The sequence below is a fragment of the Zeugodacus cucurbitae genome, chromosome 2, assembly GCF_028554725.1.
Source record: "Zeugodacus cucurbitae isolate PBARC_wt_2022May chromosome 2, idZeuCucr1.2, whole genome shotgun sequence".
NCBI lineage: Eukaryota > Metazoa > Arthropoda > Insecta > Diptera > Tephritidae > Zeugodacus > Zeugodacus cucurbitae.
The window spans coordinates 53,872,141-53,896,820 of NC_071667.1; the positions used below are offsets into that span (position 1 = coordinate 53,872,141).

The following is a 24,680-nucleotide window of genomic DNA, read 5'->3' on the forward strand; positions in this document are numbered from 1 at the left end:
ACAATGCAAGAACGCCGCAGCGCAAAGGCAAACGCAACACAGCAAAGCCGGCAACGAACATGTTCGATTTGAAGCGCGACGATGAGTAAAGCAAACACACACACACACATGCACACGCACAATGGCATATAATTGTTGAATGTTGACATTGTCCTTAAATCGGCGGCGTCGCAACACCGGCGAGCTGCTCAGCTTCGCAAATGAGAATGCGAGCGCAAAGCACAGCTAAAGGCGAATGCGAACGCGTGTGTGTGTGCGCGGTTCGTCAATAATGGTGGACCATTCAGCGTTGATTAGATGCTTGCATATAAGCTTACGCGTGCGTGTGTGTGTGTGTGTGTGGCACGCCTGACTGCGTTCGCTTGTGTTAAGGTGCGAGGTGTCGAAATTTGTTTATTTATACACCTGCTTGCATAGAACACCGTATCAGTGTCTTCTGGGCGGCCGCAAACGACGGCCGATTTGAGTTTCGGGAATCATACATACAAGTGATTTAGTTGTTTGTTTATTCGTTTTTGTTAAAAATAAGTGATTTTTGATTGTTTTGTGGCGGCTACGCACGGACGAAAATTCTGTAAGCACACGACACGCAGCTGCACACACACTCTCCCACGTACAATACATACATACGCATGCGCAGCAAGCGTATTTAGGCGAAGCAGTGTGTTCACAGTGTTTGTCACAGTCTGACAGATCACCATTTTGGCTGAACTTTTCGACGGTTTTGTGTTTTTGGTGCGCATAAAAGAGGTACGGAAGTGACGAGAATTATTGCGGTGTATGAATATGAATTTCCTTAAAGAAAAAAAAAATAATTATTATAACAATATTGTGTATTTAACATAAAATTATTTGCTTATACTTTTCATATGGAAATTTGTAAACGCAACTGCTTGCACGTATGTAAGCGAGAAATAGAACGTAATTTGAAAACTGTCCAATTTGGAGTTATTACTCCTTTTTGGTAAGGATTTAGGCGCATGTGTGTGTGTATTGCGAGCAACAGTGTTTGTTGTTATGGGGCATTTGAATTTTTTTGTTGAATATTGAAATAGTTGCGATGATAGGAGCATAAAAAATGTTAGAAATAAATTTAAGAAATTTAAATAAATTAAAGAAAAAATTAAAAAAAATTTAACAAAAAATCATAAAAAAATTTTAGAAGTTAAGAATACAAAAATTTTAAATAAATTTATTTAAAATTTAAATAATTAAAAAAAAATTTGAAATTTAATGAATTAAAAAAAAAATTAATTGTTAAAATTTTACATAAAAATATGAATTTAGTTTAAGAAGTTTAAAAATATTAAGAAAAAATATTAAAAAAGAAAAATCGTTTAAAAACTTTAAATTAAAAAATTATAAATATTTTTAATTATTTAAATTTATATTTTTTTTAATTTAAAGTTTTTTTATATATAAACGATTAATTTTTTATAATTTTAATTTAATTAAAATTTAAAGAATTAAAAAAATATATATTTTTTAATTTAAAGTTTTTTTATATTTTAACGATTTTTTTATAATTTTTTTCTTAATATTTTTAAACTTATTAAACTTAAATTCATATTTTTTTTATGTAAAATTTTAAAATTAAATTTTTCTGTATATTATAAAAGTTCAAATAAATAAAAAAATGTATTATCATTATTTTTGAAACATTATTTTAAATTTCTTTTAAATAAATTTATTTAATTTCGGATGCCAAAACAAGTTCGTTACATAAGTCTTTTGTACAAATCCAGCAGCGTAGACTTTGCGGTAAGCAAACGAGTTCCGCACTTAAGTCTTCTAAATTTTGCTAGTTCTTTTTTCTATTTTTTTATTACTTGTGTGACTTTGAACTTGAATTATCAAATTAATCTCGAAATTATTTTATGTTAATTTCTCTCAAATTTGTGGCATGCTATTTTCGAAAGTCCAACTAGCGAAAAAGAAAGAAACTATTTTATTTTAACAATTAAACGAGCGTTTAGCTGCCATGCTTTTAATCTTCTACTAAATGTTTAACTACTATTAGGTCTTAACTTTTTTTCACAACACATTTTCTTAACTCTAATTGCCGTTTTATGTTTTTTTTTTATTTATTTTGCTAATTCTTTTCTTGCTTAAACATTCGCTTTTTCTAGTTGACCTTAACCTAAAGTAAACGCTTATTTCAACCAATAAACAAGTCTAATACGCACAAAGCATACAAACATACATATTTGCATAATAAATATATAATATTAAGTTCAGTAATTATGAAACACATTTACTTCTATGAAGATTTCGAGACATTTGTGCTATTCGTAGTTAAAATAGTGTTGTTGATAAGTAGAATGCTTAGGCCAATTTGTTATTGTTTTTTAAATTATAAATTTGATTTGCATTAGTATTTTATTTGTTTTATTTTTGTATTCTGTCTAACGGCATGCAAATATACATTTGTATATGTACGTACTCAGCGACATCCGCAAGTGTGCGTAAAATAGCAATTTGAATAAACTAAAATCCAGTTGTGTTAAATTTATGCTGTGAATATTTGAGATCTGAGACAACAACAAATTGTTGATGCTGCGACACTTTGAAATTCCAAAAACAGTTTGTTGAATTTTTCTTGCAATGGATGTCCTGTTGTTTTTGTGATTACTTTGTTTCTACTGCTTGAGTTAAGGTCAATGAAAGGTTAAGAAATTTAGGAAGCTTTTCTTGCGAGCAATTAATGTTAAAATTAATTTCTTTTTGTTTCACATTCGATTTCAATTATTCCAAATTTTTCCTTTATTTTGGGAATAACGATTTGATCAATATTTATGTTAGCTACGCTTAAGTCTTGTGATAGAGCATTAAATTTAGCATATGAATCTTTAATAATATTCGGTGCCACAATAATGCACTGCGTTATAGACATAGACAAGAAGTGAGTGATTGTTTTTATTATAGCAACATGAAATATTTTTTATGGAACCCTTTAAGGCTTTAAGGCTTGAGACTTCACGTCCAAATAAAATTAAAATAATAATGATTTTTTCGATCAATTGAAAAAAATGTATGTTGAGAGTGTACTGACGAGAGCAAAAATTCTCGAATATTTACGAAGTTATAGCAAATATGTATATGTAGCAGCGGAGTGCGTATTGTAAAGTACTAAAAATTTAATTTGGTGAGGAAGCGTAAATCAAAAATTTCATATATTTCGCGTTCATAAAATACTTTTTGGGATCAAAAATGTCAAAAATTAGTCTGAATTTTGGCTTTTTTCAGGAGCTTATTTTATACTGCATTTTATACTTCCATTAATATATCTAAAAAAACTTTAATTTTTTTATTAATTAAACGGTTGATTAATAGAGAAATTGGGTCGCTAAATAATTTGGATAACTAATTTAAAAAAATATTTTGAGTCGCCATTTTGAAAGGAAAATATTCTTTGGTCCTTTAGAAAGTTACCTTGTGTTAAAGTTCAGAAACAAAAAAAAAATATTGCATCACCTTTAAAAATGTTAAAAAAAAATAAAATTTTTAGGCTTTATTAGGGGTTGATTTAATTAATGGAAGCAAAAATATACAATATCGAAAATATTTTATATGTATATACTTCTTCTAATATCTATTAAAAAAAAGTTGTCCAAAGCATTACCATGGAGGCGGTAATACTTCTTTAACCCAATTGAAACTTCAAATAAGCTATTTAGTATTCTTGACAAGGACCGAGCCTTCAGCAGTTGTCAATTTATCATTTAAGGCAATTTGCTTGCTCATCGATTTCTATGATTTCTATTAACATTTAGTCAAAAAATACCAAAAATTACGAGATTTGAGTCGCTTCAAGTCCACTCATCAAGAAAAGCCAGCAAAACTCGATAGGGAATTAGATAAAAAGTTGAGTGACTGACTCTAGTAGTTTTACAGTTTATTACCCAAATTTAGAATTTCTTGGCTATGGTTTTAGGATACATTCTCAAAGCAAACTGCTTTGTACACCCGGAAACTTCTAGTTATTGCATGGATGACTTATTGACTTATGACTTATTGGCAAAACAAATGCCTCAGTTTCTCTCATTTCCTTTATACATTTCCCAAACAAGTGACAAAACTCTAATATAACATAAGATGCTCTTTGTACAAATAAAAATATCTAAGGCGACAGGTTGTTCATTTAGTGTTATGTTCTTAACTCGTTTATGACGTACAGCTGTGCACTAGACCTAATAAAAAAATATAAAAATAAAATTTCATTTTTTCGCTACTCAATTTCATTTACTGCCTGTTTGTATAAATATGCAAATTTGCTTGAACTTCGTACGATATAAAATTTGATGGACTTTAGACCACTTCTATGCAATTGCTTCATTGCTCATAATAAAAAAGAAATTAGAAATTAAATAATATGTTTAGAGTAATTCTTCTTATCTGTTGAAAAGACACTAAATATATCTAAAGAGAATGATAAAAAATAACTATGTACTTCTCTGCAGTTACTGCGATCCTTTCCTTCAAAGAGTTCATGATCTGTTACGATTTGTTTTTTTTTGCTATTGTGTTTTGCTTGACAAGTGAATGAAAAAAATGGGAGTACTAATTTGCATTTAATGTAAATTATTTCCCGCTTGCCGAGTTTGGCTGTCGCCGCACTTAGACGTGACTTAATTCAATAAATTCACATAGCGCAAGTGACTGTTTTATTTTATTTATTTTTTTATTGTCTTTTCATATTTTTCGTTTTGTTTTCATACTGATAAAATTATGCTTTAAGTAAATTAATGAGCTATCTCTGGGCTATCAGTGGCTCAAGCAGGGGGGTGGGATTGGCGATAGTGGTGATGTGCGAATAAAAACGACGACTAGAACACGAGTGGGGTTGGCAGCGCGGTGGGAGCGGCGGTGCTATGTGATGGCGGGTGATGTTGATGAGTATTGATTGCTGCTCGTCTGATTATGGACAACTCGGCTGACAAATAAAGTCAATGGCAATGGCCAGACAAGGCGAACGATTGACGTGCAAATGGGAAGCAGTCGATTAAAGTGAAGTGAAGTGAAATAGAATTAGAATTTAAAGTAAAGTCTGGCAAAAAAATAAGATCAATAAAGCAAGGCTGTCAGCGCGTCGAACGTAAAGAAAGCTGCTGAAGGCGATCGAGCACGTGTTGAATTTGTATGCCAATTAAGTGTGAGTGTTATGCAAGAAGAAGAAGAGAAAAAAAAATTAAATTCAATATTTGCCACGTTTTTCGTGTTGAGCTGAAATTGAGACAAAGCAATTGGGAATTTAAATGATTCTCACTTCTGTACATTTTTCTAGCGCAAATTAAGAAATTAAGCGCAGCACTTCTCCTTCTACATTGTATCCATTTTCGGTATTTAACAAGCGTATGATTGCCTTAACGCGTATAATTTCTGTTTGCGCATGTGTTTTTTCCTTTTTTAATTTTTTTTCGAATTTTTTATTTGCTTTTTTTGTCTTGTCTAAGTCTAAGTGCTGTGGGAAATGGCTTGTACTGTAATTCATATAGCAAACAATTTGTAAAGTTCACACATAAATAACTCCAATGGCAGCAAAAACAGCAAGCAACAACAAGTGACGCTGTCGTCGTTGTTCACTTTGACGTTGATGCTGACACTCGTCGCATAGTCAACGTCGATCGGATGATGCACCTTTACCGGCAGTAAATAAACAGACCCAAAAATGTACTAAGAAATAATAGGAAAATAGGTGAGGGAAAAAACAGTATACTAAATGAATGACGCTGTCGCATAGCTTCGTGCATAATTGACGGATATTTACAAAGCAAACTGTGTGCACAAACGCACATACTGTAGAGTTTAGGAGCGGCTTCGCTTAATGATTGCGACTAAAACTAAGTTTAGAATTAGTTGGGGCTTAAATATTTGATTTTTTTTCATGTATATATTCATAGATAATTTTTAAGTCTTGATTACTTTTTAGTTTTGTCAGAGGTTTAGTGGTAGAAATGAAAAATTTAGACACAATAGTAATAAAATTTGGGTAATTGAATGTTAACAGTTTTGATCGAGTGATTCCATCCATATTTGGTGTGGGTTTTTAAAAATATCTTTATGATAAAAGAAGAGAAAGCAGTACTTCATTGGTTAGAACTTAGGTTTCATTGTCAGAAAAAATATTTGATTTAAATGAATTCCATAAGAACATGTCTTAACTATATGCAAATTTTCATATATTATATGACCCTTTCTCCAATAAACCAAAAAAAAAGCAGTACCCATAATATTATTTGTAAAAATATTGCAATTTTGTCAAAGCGGTGAAAAGGAGTCTTCAACAGTATTTAAAAAATCTGAAGCATGCAATCGATTTAACGGTTTTGAAAAGTGGCGAATCGAACAAGCAACTGGTATAATTTTTAATTCTCACAATATGTCCCAACCATACTTGTTGTTAGGGGTGCCTAGTCAGGTACTTTGGCGAAGTATGCAAAGCAAAAGCACACTAATGAAGATTATTCTCAAAATTTGGTCGGGAATTCGGTGTCCTTATGTATCATACCATCGTTCATAAGCCTATTAGTATGTTGACAATGTTTCTTATAGAGACATAAGTTTTTGGGCACATAAATATATACAAAATCGCAAAACCCTCTTTTCAAATTAAATTTGCATATTTCAGTAAAAATCAGAAACTTCGCAATCACGCTATTTTTCATTAAGTTTTCAATTTATTCCTTATATTCAAATTGTATTTTTGGTTAGGTGGCAACTCCATAATAATTTTTTTTTTAATAAAAGAAGCTTTCCGAAATAACTTTCATTGGGAAAAAATAATAAATAACTTTTAACAAACAAATAATAATTAATTTTTCTAGTCGCCTAGTGTTAAAAACACACTTCGGAACACAGGGCGCCCTTAACTTCAGATTGCTAAATTAACACCTCAAAAGTTTAAATTTACATACCCACAAAGAAGCAGCGACTATACATGACGCATGTCTGTCTCTGAGGAATATTTGCATAGTAATTAAAGTGTTAACTTATTTAAAGAGAATCACAACAAAGTACAAACATGCTTACAGTTCACATGGCAATACAAAAGTACGTTTACAACACGCCCTCACACCCACATGCTGTGCTGTAAATTACAAACAAATAGGATGCGCAACAATTACTTATGTTCATACGTCGATAATATGCACAACCATACTGCAATCGACAAACAAATAAAACTTTGACATTTCATTATAGCAAATCATTTACATATTTACATGTTAAGTGCAAGTTTACACAATAAAAGTGTCAATATATTAATAAAGTGTCAACAATTTCCGAATATGACATACAATATGACAACGGAAGAGTGTATGCTAGCTAACTGTAAAGCGAAAATTTTTAGTAGAATATATTTTAAGTGAAAATTAGCGCCGCACAGTAGTGCCAGCAGTATTCTCAAAGCTATAATTTGTCACTGCCTAAATAAATACCATTATATTTTACAGATTTGTGAGTTTGTTGTATGTATATTTGTAGTAAGTGGAAATATTAACACTATTAAGTGCACTTAATATTTAAGAATACTCTAGTCTATTTAGTTAACACTAGTATGTTGTGTAGAAATTGTTATGAATGGTTTTGTTGTTGTTTGTTGTTTTGTTTTGTTACAACAATATTCACACTAAGTGTTGTAATGCATTTTCGGCATACAAATTTACACACAACGGTGTAACACAGTCATTTTCATTAATATACAATACTAAGCTATTTTTATTTTTTTTTTCTGTATATAGTATATTTCAAAGTATTGTTTAACAATTGTCTCAGTTGTAGTGCCATATTAACGACAGTCCTAAAACCTTTGCCTGTTGTCAACAAAAACGTTTCTGTTTATGCAAGTAATTATATATATAAATATAGGTTTCGGCGTTGGACTGTTGAAACATTCGTCGTTTGTGATGTCAAAAGCTAAGTTTGGGTGCAACCGAACATTTTATATTCTCGTAATTTTTTGAATAACGAAAATCGTCATATATAGATATGAGGGTTGAGAGACTAAACGCTCACTTAATTATGTTAAGATATCTCACATATTAACCAATACATATTTGCGGAATAAAGCCCACCGTATTTTTGAAAAACCTATAATTAGGTATAAGGAGATGTTATGACCCGACTTTAATAGTTTTTGGAACAGAGACACACTATTAGAAGAAAACAATTTCTTCATATTTTCGGTTAAAATTTACCCTTAGGCGCTGAATTTAACTTGTTTGATATCTGTGGCCTTGTAGAGTTATATTCCGTTCTCGACAATTTTTTCACAAGTGAAGCCAGAGATAATATACCGTATTTGTGTAAAGCTTTATTCCGATATCTTCATCGGTTCCTTATTTATATATTTATTATGAAGTGAAGGAATCAGATGGAATTAAAAATTGAGTTATAAGGAAAGTAGTCGTGGTTGTGAACCGATTTCGCCCATTTTTTATCCGTGTTATCAGGGTGTCAAGAAAATGTTATGTACCAAATTTCATTGAAATCTGTCGAGTGCAGCTTCCTTTTGCTATTTGTTCTGTAAAATTTAGTGTTTCTGACGTTTTTCGTTAGTGAGTTAACCCACTTTTAGTAAGTTTCATCCTAACCTTTGTATGGGAGGTGGGCGTGTTTATTATCCGATTTCTTTCATTTTTGGAGTGTATTAAGAAGTGGCTAAAAAAAACGACTGCAGAAAGTTTGGTTTATATAGCTCTATTGGTTTGCGAGATATGTACAAATGGCGGGGACACACCCACTTACCCAAAAAAATTACTTCCAAATATGCCTCTTCCTTGTGCGATCCTTTAATCCAAATTTTACTTTTATAACTTAAGTTATGGCTTAGTTATGACACTTTATAAGTTCTTGGTTTTCGCCATTTTGTGGGCGTGGCATTGGTCCGATTTTGCCCATTTTACACCTCCAAGGTGCACCTCCTCAATTTTTACTCAAGTTATCGCTTGCACGGGCATACAGCCGAACAGACATCCGGATTTCAACTCCACTCGTCATCCTGATCGTTTATATACATATATATGACCCCATATCTAACTCTTTTATTTCTGTGTGACACAAACAACCGTTATGTGAACAAAACTATAATACTCTTTTATAAGACTTTTGTTGCGAGAGTATAAAAATTCAAGATCTCCTCGTGTATAGACAAAATTCTTTAAAAGACTTCGTTCCCAAGCTCTTTTGAAGCTCAGCCGATTCGTGCTAAAGAGTATCAGAGCTCCGATCCGTGCCCAGTATACTTAAATCAGTGCGAAAGCGCGTTCCTTTACCAGCTCATCCACTCCATAATCCACTTCAGTCTGAAGCCTTCACTTCAGTACAAGCGCGCATACGATAGAGTGAGTAAGACGTGATTGATTACGGTAATGCGAGCTCCAGTTCTGCTACTGCTGTTACTGGACGGAAACGTCTTGGAGAGGTCCTAGTCAATTCATAAAAAGTTGTAAATGATGACTTTACCATTTTGAGATAATTGAATCAAATTTTTATACTTTCGGCAATCCAATAGAATTATAACTAATTTGTGATTTAATCGAAAGTATACTTGACTAGTTCAATCCTGGTACTCTTATGAGACACATCATTCCAGTTCCGATTAAAAATTGGTTAGTTATAGTCTCCCGGTTAGGCGCTGTAGAATTTGAAGACCAATATGTTTTGGAATAAAGTATTTGGGTGGACGTTTTTTAATGCGGGCCTTCAAGTTTTTATCACGTTTATATTGATCAAAGTAAGTTTTCATCAAAAAATCACTTTGGACTTAAAGCATCTACAAAGTCAAATAACCGTTGATTTTTATGAAGTTATAGAACTTCTGACTCAGTATAAGGGTAGCGCTAGAGTACATAGAATATGCATACAATTAATTACTAAGAGATATTCATCATTTATTAGCACACCTAGGCAAACAAAGCTAATTTGTGTGCGCTTTGCAGAACATCAAAAGACTAATAATAAACACAGTATATATCCCACGGCAACCAATTAGAGAATTGTTTTCATGCAATTAAAACGCTTTTTATTGTAATTAAAATCAAAGAACAATATGGGTATTATATTATAAAACAAAATAATGCTTAATTATGTAGCTAACACACTTTCAATGTTGCCACAAATTAGCCAAACAGATGGCAGATAAGCATAACTACAATGTGGCAGCGCGGTGTCAAAGCCTTTAGGCGCTGCTGTTCTTGTGAGATGCTGCGATTCAATGACATTATGTTCTATGGTATATGGTTGTTATTGTTGTTGTTGTGGCAAGTAATTTCTGTACTTCAATGTGTTTGATAAAGGTTCTAATGCGTTTTGGTAATTAACAATAAAACACCTTTAGTGTTGAGGTGTTCAAATTAAAAAAAAAGCTTCATCTGGCTTCTTCTTCCTTCTATTCTTTTTATTTGCTACTCTTTTTTATGTTAAATGGCCAATCAACTTCTGCATTTGGCAATGAGTATTTAAATGTCTATGTAATTGTTGAAGTTTATTGTTGCCTGTTAGCTTTTGTATGTACGTATATCTCTCTTATTGTAGCTGTAAAATATATTTGAATCTCAATTTAATTTGCGGAAGATGGTCACAATAAAGATTGTGTCAGAATTATATAACTTTTTAAGTTACTCAAAGGTGTGTGAAACAAAAGAACAGCATAGTGTCTTCATTTTTAATCTTTTTAAATTTATGCGCATTCTTTTGTTGAGTTTTGCCATTTTTTGCAAAACACAATAAAACTCTTGCTAAAATATATATATTTATATATGTATACATGAAACGAGCTAGCCGGTGACACGTGCTTTACGCGCGCCAATAAAATTCAAATTAGACATTAACATTTAGCATTTATAATTAATTAAAGAACACGCCCGCAATGGCATTAAAAACGAAAGCGAGAAAAGAGAGAATAAGAGAAATATATTAAAAAAAAGAATTCAAGATAAAGAATTAAAGAAGCAAGCATGCAAATGAAATAAAGTGTCAAAATTAATATAAAATGGTAAAATTATAAATTTGTTAACAATAATTTTTTTTTTAATATTTTTTTCTTCATCTTTGGGGGATTTTTGCGCTTAAGCAAAGTTGCGGCGCACAAAAAAATAAATAAAGAAAATCAATTTTATTATTTTTTGCTACTCTTTTTTGTCTACTTGTCCAGTAGTTGTCTTCCGTGTGCGGTGCTTTACATACATACAGGTTTACATGCTCACACACGCACTTATTTAAATTTTTTTCTATTTATAAGCATATGAAGAAGGTTGCCATGCAAGAATGCCTGATGAGCTATGCCAAGCGCGCGTTATACGTGCGAGTGCTTTTAAAAATAAATATAAAAATTCATATCTACTGCGTTACACACTTACGTTAGTTATAATAACGCGCATATGAAAGTGCCAAGAAAAATATTTCTATTCTACATTGAAAATGCCAAACACACGCGCTGCCTGCGTCACATAACTACTACAGTGTTGTAGCATAGTATGATATGCAAATAAATGTTGTTGATCCCTAAGCGAAATTCCTTGAAAGCCTGCGCATTGACAGCGGCGCGTCTCAACTTGTTGTTAAAGTGCAACAGCGCCATGATTTCCTGGTTAATTTCTAAATACACAAATTTAGTATGTGCGGCACATAGAAGTATCCTTTTGCACTGACTTTCCTTCCAACAGATATTTGCCTAGATGGTAATTGACATGTGTATGTGTTATAGAAATACCTCAACAGTGAATGTCCGCCTAGGCCTGTGTGAAAGCCTATGCGCCGTGCAGGCAGTTTGTGGGCGCTGTACGCTGCTACATTGCATGCAAATTTTGTATTGATATCAATCATTACTTTACCGCTGACGCAACTTTCGCATGCTAATGCATTGTAAATATTTATTTATTTGTGTACTCCCATACATTCTATTAAAGTGTTGAACTACAACAATTGCGCTGACAATATTTGCGCAAATTAAAAGGCAATTAATTCTATTTGTTTGGAAATGCTGTTTGCAACACTATAATGTTATTTATAACTTGTTATTTGCTTGTAGAAAATAGAAATATTGACTTTTAACACTCAATTAAACGTATTTGGTGCTTTCATTCGAATCCGAGTTCGCTGCTTAAGTCTTTTGTTAAATGCTAATTTTATGCTGAGTGAGAATACCTAGATATACATATGTACATTTTCAACAGTTTTGTGACTCATATGGAAATCAGAGTTTGCGAGCATCAGTTAAAAATAAATTAAATTGTTTTCAAATTTATTTTATGTTTTATTTTCGTGGGTGTTTCAGCCATTTATAAGTATGCTAAAGCAGTTTTGGAAATTTATGACTGTAAATATTGCATTCTATTACTGATATTTAGCAACAAATTCGCACTTTACCTGGTTAGTTGTATACAAAAGACAAGTTTAAGTGCATATAAGGCGTATTGCTTTACATTTTTTGAATTCCTAACATTTTTGTTTAATTTGTATTTAAGATACACACGGGTATGCTAGTTTCGATTCACTAACTGTTATTCGTAGCACCTAAAAATAAACGGAAAAACATATTCTACTGTCCATTGGGAGTTAAGTTTTGAGTTAATCTCAATTTAATTGAGTAAAATTTTAAACAGGTGGCAACGCTATTTATTTAATTGAAATTGTGTTTAAATAAATAAATCCTTATTTTAGACATGTGGCAACTATCTTCTAAAAACAGCTCAAAATCAAAAACAGTGTCAAAACAAAAACGTATTTCTAACATGTGGCAGCCCTCTTCCAAAACTAAAGCTCAGAGGAAGAAATGTCTCTGTATTAGGTTTACAAAAAAATGATTTTGAACAGGTGGCAACTCTCTTCCAAAACCTATAGTTCAAGAGTTGGAAAATCTATCTATCTAGTAGGTTTCTTACATGTGGCAACTCTCATTAAAAATCGTCTTTATCCTTAGCTCTGTTACCTTTCACTGATCAATATACCCAAGTATCCATTATAAGCTCAGTTATCGATTTAATGGAGGTATTTATATATCTATCCTAGAATAAGCATTTATTCTATGTTATTAAGATATATAGACGGAGAATATAGAAAAATGGGACAAAATATTTTATAAATAATTTAGAGTTTCTAACAGCTTCCATATCTAAAGGTGGTTTTCTTATAAATGAGATTTAACTGATTTAAATTGATCACTTAAGCACTCAAGCTTCATTGTGAGTCACCCAACATGGAAATACTCTAATATTTTATTTATTTGTTTACTAGCAGACCCAGCCACACGTTTTGTGGCTAAATTAGTAAATCTTTCAATGCAGAGAAAAAATTCTTACGCATAAAGACGAAAACGTTATAGCCGATAAATTTTAAAATGATTGATAGACATTATTGTAGATCTGTGTTAAGCGTAAATCACCATAATTTGTATAACTTTGATTGTTTTAATCGTATATTGAAGAAAGTAACAAATGACCAAATTTCATAGTGGGCTTTATCTTGGCTTTGGTAACCTTCTTCACAGCCAGTCTAGTTCTTTTGCAAAGTTTGATGTTGATTTATGTTATGCAGCATGATGACAACTCACACTACTTTTAATTGCAAGTGAGAGGTGATAGTTCAGGCAATTTAAAATAGTCTGTGAGATAATTGAATACGTCATCCTGGTTTGTAGCTATGTCAACTCTCCTTTAACGAAATTCTAAATTGTCGCATTAAGATCAAAGTGATCCTTGTTTTTTTACCACCAACTTATGTCATTCAATCAGCCATTTATGTTTATTATATTATGATTTCATGTCAGGAAAAACACGATGAATAAGCTCCTCTTTCGAGGCCATGAAGTGACAGAAACCCGTTAAAAATGTTATTAATCCATCGAGGTGTCAATTGCATCGCTACCATTTTCAATTACAGTAGTTTTCCGAAATAACGAACACATTAATTGTCAGGCCTGTTCGTTATATCGAATTTTTCGTTAATTTGAGTACTCACTTAGAGGTATGTTTTTCAATAAAAATGAGTAAAATATCCGTAAATTGCAGTTTAATAAATAGTTTTATTAATTATTTGTTAAAAAATGAAAAACCATAACAAAAAAATTGAAATCCAGTAAATTCTTCCAAATTCTGACACTTATACTACTATTTGGTGCTGATCAAAAATTTTAAACTTTTTATAAAATTCAAAATTTTTTCAATTTGCACATTTCTTTTGAATTTTTTTAAGTTTTATTTTTAATTCTGGTTCGATGTTTTTTGATTTTTTCTCTTCTTCATGTTGTTCGTTAAACGGAGATCTTACAAATCCCCGATGTTCGTTATTTAAGGTACTGAATGTAACAAATTTGCTTGTTCGTTATAAGCTGTTTTCGTTAAAACGAATATTCGTTATTTCGGAAAACTATTTTTACAATCGCAGTATGATATTGTTGGAAAAACACTCGTATGTTATTTGTTAATTGGCGATTCTTTATGTGTCGCCACAAATTAGATGAATTTAGGAATGTGATTAGTTCGTCAGCAACAGTTGATCCAGAAATAGTCTGGCGAAAATCACCTGCCAACAGAATCATGGCTTCACCAAAAATATTTTCGTTGTCGCGTAAATCTTTTAAAGTCCTGTGCAGTCCCTCCAGCGACTTGAAAATCTGGAAAATCTTCTTTATATCTCTTTTTTTTGGCGATTTTGCAGACTGGTGTTTCGTTGATTTGCAATTTAGGAGTAATTTCAAGGCCGAATTGCCGTTTGTCTGCCTACTAACAGGTGCCAAGTTGCCCCTATTCCCATTATTACTGGGCGTTAAAAATGAGTGAAATCGGTTCAGGAATTACCTCAACCCTCATGTACTATATATGCTGATTTTAGTTATTCTATTGGACTTTATTTCAAATTGTGTTTAATAAAATTACATTAATAAATTGCGAGAGTATAAAATGTTCGGTTGCCTTCCTCTACTTGTTAAAAATTGTTTTGGGCTATCGACACAGCCTTATACAATTGTACAATGATAAAAATATTTTAACAAAGCAACAATGACAACTTTCAAAATATTATTATTTTTTGTTTGTTTTTTTTTATAATTTTGTTGACAATTCAAATAAAATCATCTTCTTGTTATCTTCCTCACTATTTTTCGATATATACTTACTTTCTGATCCTTCCTTGGTCTTCCATAAATATTTCAAAATTAGCCAGATCGGTTTGGCCCTTCTCGAATTGTGGATTTAAGACTTTTTCAGGCAATTTTTCTAATTTTTCTCTCCGTAAGAACCATCCCGGTACCTCTAAAAACATTCTGAACAAAGAATTTGCGAAATCGGTTCAGCGGTTCTCGAGTTATGCGCTTAGCAACACATTTTGCGATTCATTTTTATATTATAGATTATTATTATTTTTTTTTTATTTAATGCGACCCGTTCTGTATTTTTAAATCTAACTGTTTTTTAAAACCTGTCACCTGTGTCACCTATTACAAGAATTCAATATTTTCCTTACAAAAATAAAATTTCAAATCATAATAAAAACAAATTTGCGATTAACATACATTTACCATATATTATGCTAACAAGGCAGCTCTTCAATACTTCCGATTTCCGAACCAAAGTGACGTCATTTGGTTGGCGAACCGAAAATGGGCGGCTGTGCCTCAATAAAACCGAAACGAACAATGAACTCGAACTTCCTTAGCCATATGCGTTAATCGTTTGGCATTATTAGGCTAAAAAAATAATATAAAAATGTAAATATAGCTAATGAAAATAAAATAAAATAAAACAAAATAAATATAAAAGTGTAAAAAGTAAGCAACGGTCGATTTGGCAATACTTTAAGGCACCGCTTAGAAGCGAAACGCCGCGTCAATTGCTACAATACTTATTGGTACGCGTGTATTTATACACAACAAACATTCACTCTCTATGCGCACCGCTAAATGTATGGTCAACTGTATTCTTAGCCAGTTAGTTAGCCATATTCTAAGTCTAACGAACGTTGCGTCGTATGAGTAAGTCCACAAAGTGGTGACGGTGAAACGTGTTTGAGCCGCCCGCTGACCTTAAGCGCAAGAAGTGCGTACGCTGCTGGCAGCCGTCCAATTTGCATTGCGTTTATTTATTTAACATACACTCACATACATTTTATTTACGTTAGTATTGTATATATGTATTTTTCGCTGTTAGGGTGGTTGTAGTTCCGTAATCGAAGATGTAAATTTTAACTTGTAATCAGTAATTTTGGCTTTTAGTTCTGCTGAAGTTAGAAAAAAAGGAAATTTATATGCATTACTTAGTTACGAAGGCTAACATTTTATCATTGTCAGCGATAGCCAACCTCATTTACATTTGCCTTAGCAATCGAACAAGTTTAATCTGAACCGCTAGAATATTCGTAGGCTGATTTTTTGCAGTTTCATTAAATATTTATGAGACATAGTTCTTAGATCTAAAGCGAAGTTCATGGCTATATATTCACCGACAAAAAGCTGAAACTGTATAAATATGCTATAAGAAGGGTTCGAGCAGGTTAAAAGCGGTTTTTGAAGTTATGTGGTTGTTGCTCAAAATTGCTAATTGATTAATGAAGCTGTCGTGCCTCGTTCAATATAGTTGAATTGCTTTTAAATTTTATGTATAAGCCTGTATACCGTTAAATACAGATAATGTAAACAGTTAGTGTGTATGCGTAAAACTACACGCTATAGAATTCCCCGGTGATTGTTGTACAGTATACTTAAGGAGAGGATAAATATTTATTAGTGAAATATTACTTTTATTTTATAATATACATTAAAATCAGGTTTAATACACCATTTCATGTGCCTTTCCTACTAAAAATATTTTTATATAAATCAATGTTTTCTCAAATATTTTTTTATTTGATACCAATATTGCTGTACATATTAATTTGTATAAATTGTTTGATAAAAAATATCAACATGTGGCAACTCCATTTGAAAATGTTTGCAAAATAATTTTTTCAAACATCAAACTGATGCCAATAAATCATTCATTTATTAAAAAAAATTAAATTAAATTTCAATCATTTAAACAAGGTGGCAACGCTGTAAAAAATTGGTGTTTTATTTTATTTTCAAATAGTTTTGGTATAATATATATAAATAGTAATTACTTTATCTTGTAATTTTTACTTAATTAAAATTTTGAACAGGTGGCAACACTTCTTAAAATATATTGAACTTTAAGCTTTCTGAAACTTCCAAATTTGTTATTAATTTTATATGTTATCATTTTCTTACTTCGCAATTTTGAACAGGTGGCAACCTGTTTGTATTTCTGTACATAACTACACTAGTACACTAAATAAATGTCAGTCCTACAGAAAATTTTCTATTATTATACAAATTCTTACTAATAATTACTTATTTTTCAAATTTTAATTAAAAAATTTAAGCAGGTGGCAACACTAAATAAACATTTATTTCAATGTATATTTTTTTAAATTTAATTTTTCTAATACATTTAAATTTAATAATTTTTTCACTTCAAAAATTTGGTATATGTGGCAACCTTTTACCAACGCTGTACTATTAATAATATTTTTTTAAACTCATATCTTGTCCACCCACTCCTACAAAAGCATGCATATATGCCACACGATTCCTTCGTTTCTTCTAACCAGTCCTACAGGGACTATGACATACTACCAATCAGCTACTATATATTAACCAGCATGCAATTGATGAAACCGCGCCGGTGCATGCTTTGCTTTATGTTTTCCAGCAGCAACAACATAAAGTGATTAAAAATTTCAATGGGAAAAAAGTCGTACGCCTTGACTTCGATCTTGTGAATTTTTGCCCAAGTAGCGATTTGTTGTTGTTACTATTTTTTTTTTTGTATCCAACTTTATTTCATTTAATAATTCTGCAGTTTAACTTATTGCCATTTGTAAACGATTTGTTGTTATTGTTGCATATTTTAGCCGCAAGTATCTAGTCAGTATCAGCTGCGTTCTACGGTAGCAAGTGCGCACGTGTTGGTGTGGCATTGCACGAGGTGAGGTTCTTTGCTAAATTCACCAATAATTTGCCACACAAGGCCAAGCTCGCGAGTCGAACGACCAAACAGCTAACAGCCAACAGCTGTTGAGTGCCATCCAATAATTGTCTGTGGAGCTGGTTGAATGCCAAGTTCTAAGCAATTTACTCTGTTGTTGTTGTTATTATTATTACAGAAATGGCAGTTGGCATCGGCATCGAAATTACTGTTTGTTAGAAAAACTTTGTTATTTCAGCATGCTAGAATATTTCAAGCATTCATGTGTCGTTATGTGTATGGTTTTTTTGCAATTTTGCGGTGGCATTAACCAAAATTTGTCATTGAACTCCCGTATCGGGTGTAATAAACGTTGAATAATTATTGCTATTGTTGTTGTTGTTTTTGTTTGCACAAGTGCTTATTAATTATACAAGTAATGTTTACTTACAAAGCTCCATTACAACGGCGGTTAAGGTTCTTTTATGGTCTTCTTGCCGAATGCGGTGATGTCGTGGGAATTTTAGATATTCGGTGTTTTAGTTTTCCCTTCAAAAATATTAGATGAATATGGATGAATTATGTGCAAATTTAATTTATGCGGTAAACTATATTTATTTGAGAGTCTCATGACTCTGAAAACAAATTCATGTTTTGATGTATAGTGTGCCTTAGATAAGTATTTAAATTATATAATAATTAATATAATTCTATATTATGAAATTTTCATTCATTAATTTGAGTTAAGCAAACTTTAATATGTGCATTTTCTTAAAATTAGAATATGTAACACTAAAAACTTATAAAAAATATATTGATCAATATTTTAGTCGAGTCATTATTTTAATTAAAAATTGTACTTCAAGTTGACTCATAAGTACGAGTATTTACTTTATTATAATATGAGAAAAAAGCTTAGTTTAAATTATTTTCAAGTTACGTGGATGATGACCTAACGCACAGATTTGTCAAATTTTGCTGTTATGTATAGATCGATTAATGTACGAGGGAGCTTTAGTAATACTCTTAGAACGAATATGAGACTCTGGTCTTTTGTTTAGTTTCTAGATACTTACTACTGAACTTACTACTTAATTGAAACAGGTTATTTAAATATTGCTAACTGGAAAATGAAAATGTCTGCTTTATTCTCTGGACCCTTTTTCGTCTATATTCAATCCACATAAGGTCATAATCAAATCAGTAAGATTCTCTGGACCAATCTTGCACTGTACTCAGTACTAATAAGATTACGATCAGATCAGATATGTTTCTCAGGACCCATATTTTATATACGCTTATAATCAGATCTATTGGTTCTTGTGAACATATGTTGAACTATATGCAATCTTTATTGAGTTCAGATCTATTTATAATTCTATATATTTAATGACAATCTGGGGCATTTTTTGTTTTCCATACTTGTTTTAACCCTTTATAGATTTCCTTCACTTCAATAGATCATCTTAACTATAGCTTGTTTCAAAAGTGTCCTTGCATTATTTAAAGGTCTGCTTTCAATGTCAGAATACATCCCTAAAGAGAGAGTTCTCAAATAGTATTTCAATTTATTCCACAATGATTATTTGATTCTTTTACTAACACTTAACAATAAATATCGAGAAATATGGTTTGGTTAAATTGGAGTATATTCTGATACAATATTAGGTTACCATTCCATTTTTTTACGGTTCTAACAAATTGTATTAACATTTCATATTTTTCTTTAAATTATTTTGCTTTGTCGAAGATATTTCATTTTCAAAAGACCTGCTTGCACTTAAACTTTGATGTAAAAATCGTATATTTCAGAAATTTAAGAGATTTTCAAAAAATGTGTGGTTATTTGTCCCAGATTGACGGTCTTAACTATTTCTATCATCTAAGTTATAAATAAATTTAAAATCCAAATTACTTTTAAAACTTTTTTTAACATATTTCCAATTAAAAATCATTTTTGATTTGAAAGTTCATTTCTTAAAAAAATAAAAGGGTTGAGGTCAATGTCGACAAAATTAGAAAAAAATGCAATGAACATTTTTATATCTTTAGCAATTTATCATATCGTGCACAAAAACTTGCTAGCTAACCACCGAAATGTATATTAGCCAATAATAAAGCATTTCAGTTATGCGCACGAGATCCTTAACCTCGCAGATTTATATGAAAATTTTACGACTTTTAAATATTCATGCGCAAATTTATGTTATTTGAGGCCTACACGAGATGGCCTAAGCCGAGTGCTGCATGAAGCTATTTGAAATTATCATAAAAATGTTTAAAATAAACCGAGCGAAAATTTTACATAATTAACTAGGGTGGACCATACTATGCGGCTCACATGTGTCGTCGGCGAATGTGACTTACTGTATTAGATAATATAAAATTCGTATTGTTTCTGTTTTTGCTTCATTTCGAATCTGCATAAATACTTGTCTGTAAGAATCTGCTATAGCAAACTCGTTGCCGAGCCAATGCACAGACACTCGCTCGTTTCTCAAATCTAATTCAATATTCAAAGCACAGATTTTCGAATGCTTATTATTATTTTAACTATGGATTTGACTATTTTGACGTATAAATTGACTAGTATACATGTATATATGTATTGATTTGTTTGTATATTAGTACACACACATACAGGGCGCTGTACATGTCGGTCGGTCTGTAAGCTAGAAAACGCTTAGCATGGACTAATTCAAGCGTTTGCTGTTAGAATTGTGAATGCTTTCGTGCGGTGCAGTACTCACAGCTCGGACGCAGCTATAAATCTGAAAAAAAAAAATCGAAATATTGGTACATATTGTTTGTAAAAAGTTTAATAATAATCTTCGGAAATTTAATCGAGATACATATTCATACACAATAGCTGCAGTTACATTAGAATTTCATACGCGTCTCGTTTCATTCATTTCAATTTCATTAAAAATATTTTCTGTGTTGTATTGTTTAATTCATAAAAGTGTTGTATGCTGAATTTATATGTTTAAAAGTGTGTTTAATTTTTTTTTGTATTTTTTTTTATTTATAGAACGAAACTCATACATAGAGCAACGAAAATGGCGACCTATATAAAAATTTTCAATGAACGCATATCCGGTCTGTCGAAGGGTGTTGGTGAGTAGCTTTGCATTCAAAAAACACTTGGTCTAAATGCATTTTGTGTGTGATTAATTCTTAGCACGTGGATAAAGTGAATATTTGTTTTTGTGTGCTTAATTTGAAAAAAAGTTCTAGATTTTATATATTGGTTTAATTAGAATTTGTGTGCTTCACAGAAAATATTTTAAATCAAATTCAACAAAACTAAAAAGAAATCGTTAAAGTATAATTAGAAATAATGGTGCTTAATATTAAATATAAATATTTTTGAAATAAAAATTTGTATCTTAACTTTTCATTAATTTGAAGTATTCATAACATTTTTTAATATTTTTGTGTTTGGTTTATATTTTACTTAAAATTATTATATGATAAAATTAAATCATTTGTTTATTTATTTTCAAATATAACTTTTTAAAATTATTACTTTTTCATTTAAACTAATATTTTTAAAAATATAAGGTAAATAAAATAAAATAAAATGAAAATAAAATAAAAAAAATAAAATAATTGAAATAAAATAAAATAAAATAAAATTATTTGTTTATTTAGTTCTCAAATAGTAATTTTTATTTTTTTCACTCTAATCTTTTTAAAAATAAAAAAGAATAGAAAAAATTATTAATTTAATTTTTATAATTATTTAGTTCTCAAATAGTAAAATTTATTTTTTTCAATCTAATCTTTTTAAAAATAAAAGGTTAGAAAAAATTATTAATTTAATTTTTATAATAATAATAAAAATAATAATAAAATGATATAAAATAAAATGGAATAAAATAAAATAAAATAAAATAAAATAAATAAAATACATTTAATTTATATAAATTAAATTTTTAATACAAGATAAAATAAACAAATAAAATAAAAAACAATAAAATTAAACAAATATATATTTTATTAACTGTTTAGATTTCAATTACTTACACTATTTTAACAATAAATTATTCATTTTTAGACGAAACAGTGGATAGCTGGTTTCTTATGAGCTCACCCGGACCAGTGTTTTCTATTGTTGGACTCTATTTGCTCTTTGTACTTAAAATCGGACCGGCATATATGCGTGATCGCAAACCATATGATCTTAAAAAAGTCATGGTCATCTATAACGCATTCCAAGTTTGCTTCTCCATGTATTTGTGTCGCATTGTAAGTATAAATTTATATATATAACGTGCTATTGAACTTGAAAGAAGCGTAAGGAAAGAAAAAATTAACAGACCACTTTTATAGGAAAGAAAAAAAGTTCTGAATTAGTTACCAAAAATTTACATATCCCGATTACTAAAATCGGCTCAAAAGCGTCACCGTTTGCTTTTCACTTTTAGTTGTTTCCTTTTCAACTTTACGAAACTATAAAACTATCGTTAAGAATATTTCGAATTTTCTCATAAAATTAAAACCAATTTATTCCCGAAGCAGTTTTTGCAAATATTTATTTGCAAAATATTTTTTTTTTAACAAGTTGGTATTCATATATCAGAAAGATCTTTTGGATCGAAAAACCGTCCAGGAGTATAGTTTAGTTGAGAAATGATTTTGCTAAATTATTTCATATTTACAATTTTTTGAAAGCTAATAATTGCACCGAAATATACCTTATATTGTACAAAATATTTCTAAAAAATGTATTAGTTTTTGGACAATCTATGTCACAGAATTCAGTGTTTCAGACATTATCTTTCGAAAATAGCTGTTAGAATTTAAAGAAACGCTGGTTTTTTGAAAATTGTTTTTATCACTTTCTTTTCCACCTTTTTGTAATATTTCATATTTCCTTTTATTCTTACAGTCAATCAGGGAAAGTAACGTTGTCGCCTCGATACTCTCGAAAAAGTGCGAGATCGTACGCAACCATGAACAGAATTTGATGCTTTACTCCGGCGCCTGGTACTACTTCTTCTCGAAAATTATCGATTTGCTGGATACGACCTTCTTTGTGCTGCGTAAGAAACAAAATCAAGTTTCATTCTTGCATGTTTACCATCACACCATAACAGCGCTCTTCTCTTGGGGTTATCTGAAGTATGCGCCGGGTAAGTGAACTAATATTTAGACAACGAGAGTCAATTACTTATTCATTTATTGATTCTTTTTGTTGCAGGTGAGCAAGGTGTCATCATTGGCATACTCAATTCTGGCGTACACATCGTTATGTACTTCTACTATATGGTCGCCGCCATGGGTCCACAATACCAGAAATACCTCTGGTGGAAGAAATACATGACCTCCATTCAGCTTATCCAATTCGTGTTCATCTTGGGCTACATGATCATGGTTGCGGCTAAGGGTTGCAACATGCCACGTGCGCTAACATTCTTTTTCGTCGCCAACACGATCATCTTCCTGTATTTGTTCGGAAATTTCTATCGCAAGACATACAACACACGAAAGGCAGCAGCAGCCGCCGCTGTGAACGGTCATGCAAATGGTTACGCAAATGGTCATGCAAATGGTTATGCCAATGGCTATGCCAAGGGTCTGAGTAATGGTTCGATTACCGGGCGTGCACTACTCGCCGCTGCCGGTGGTATGGGCTGCAAGCCGACTAGCTCACTGCTGGCACATGGCGATCAGATGAAGCGCCTCATCGATGTGAATAATAATCACATAAAATTGACGAAGAGCGAATAGAGTGTGATGAAAAGTGGGTAGGTGGTATATGAAAGTGAAGTACAAGGGTGTAGGGGCATAATGCACAAGGGTAGGGCTATGCATACATACTTACATACATTAATAGATGATTTTCAAAATTTCTTTTGTAATTTTTGCAGTGAAATTCGCTCGAAAAACATTCGAGTTAAAAACCAGTGATTTCGAAAATTAGTAAAAATTTAAATTTTCAATTTAATTACAAGAATCATTACTCTAAACCGAAGTGAGAATTGATGCTTTTACGAAATTTATTGAAACTTTCGATTTCTACACATTTTTCTAAAAAAAAAAAATTAAACAAATTTATCCATTGTTGCCTCAGCGCAATAATAATTATTTTGTCATTACAAAATATATATGCACCACATGCTACAGTATAAAAAAACAAACACATTTCAATAGCGTTAAGTAGAAATATTTTTAAAACATATTTTATTTTTAAAGCATATTGTGAGAGCTTTTTTTGGGGGGTTACCTTTTAGTACTTAGTAATTACAAACATTCTTACGTACTTAACTAGCTACATTCTAATGGTTCTGTATTAGCCAAGTAAATGTTTGTTGTAATGAAAATGCAAAAACAAAACAAAACAAAAAACAGTAAAGACAACAGTAAAAATGGGCTTGCCGCTTCTTCTGTGATTGTGTGTGTCTGTGCGTGAATGAGTTTATGTGTAAATATATATATGTTAAAGAAGTATGTAATAATGGAGTTGTGCGTTAAGTATGGAGTTTCCGTAACCAAAACAAAAAAAATAATAAAAAATAAATAAGAAAATTAGTACTATTATGAAGCTATAACCAAATTTTTCTTTGCTAACTGCAGTTTTCAAACAATTCCATTACATTATACGTGTGTGTGTGTGTGTCATTGTGCGGTATCTAGAAAGCGGCAAACCCATTTACTTATATACCTTATATGTGAATTACCTAAGAAGTAATAAAATAAATACATATATACATATAT

At 31.1% G+C, this 24,680-nt stretch overlaps 1 protein-coding gene across 2 annotated transcripts; it reads left to right on the plus strand.

Moving 5' to 3' along the window:
- The first annotated feature begins 411 nt into the window (after nt 1-411).
- On the plus strand, nt 412-24,483 carry LOC105213528 (elongation of very long chain fatty acids protein 7). 2 transcript variants are annotated; one of them, XM_054235698.1, is made up of 5 exons: nt 412-750; nt 20,989-21,074; nt 22,018-22,208; nt 22,852-23,095; nt 23,164-24,483. In XM_054235698.1, exons 2-5 carry the CDS (start codon nt 21,017-21,019, stop codon nt 23,691-23,693), a joined length of 1,023 nt encoding a protein of 340 aa, XP_054091673.1. In that variant the 5' UTR covers nt 412-750; nt 20,989-21,016; the 3' UTR covers nt 23,694-24,483. The 2 variants fall into 2 exon arrangements, with proteins under 2 accessions (XP_054091673.1, XP_054091674.1); XM_054235699.1 differs by lacking the exon at nt 412-750 and adding an exon at nt 20,609-20,753.
- The last annotated feature ends 197 nt before the right edge of the window (nt 24,484-24,680 follow it).

What these genes read in the sequence shown, in the direction of transcription:
- LOC105213528 (XM_054235698.1), top strand. Translation starts at nt 21,017, where the DNA reads ATGGCGACCTATATAAAAATTTTCAATGAACGCATATCCGGTCTGTCG. An exon ending in CGGTCTGTCGAAGGGTGTTG is followed by an intron (nt 21,075 to 22,017) that starts GTGAGTAGCTTT and finishes ATTCATTTTTAG; the next exon opens with ACGAAACAGTGGATAGCTGG. An exon ending in TTATCTGAAGTATGCGCCGG is followed by an intron (nt 23,096 to 23,163) that starts GTAAGTGAACTA and finishes TTTTTGTTGCAG; the next exon opens with GTGAGCAAGGTGTCATCATT.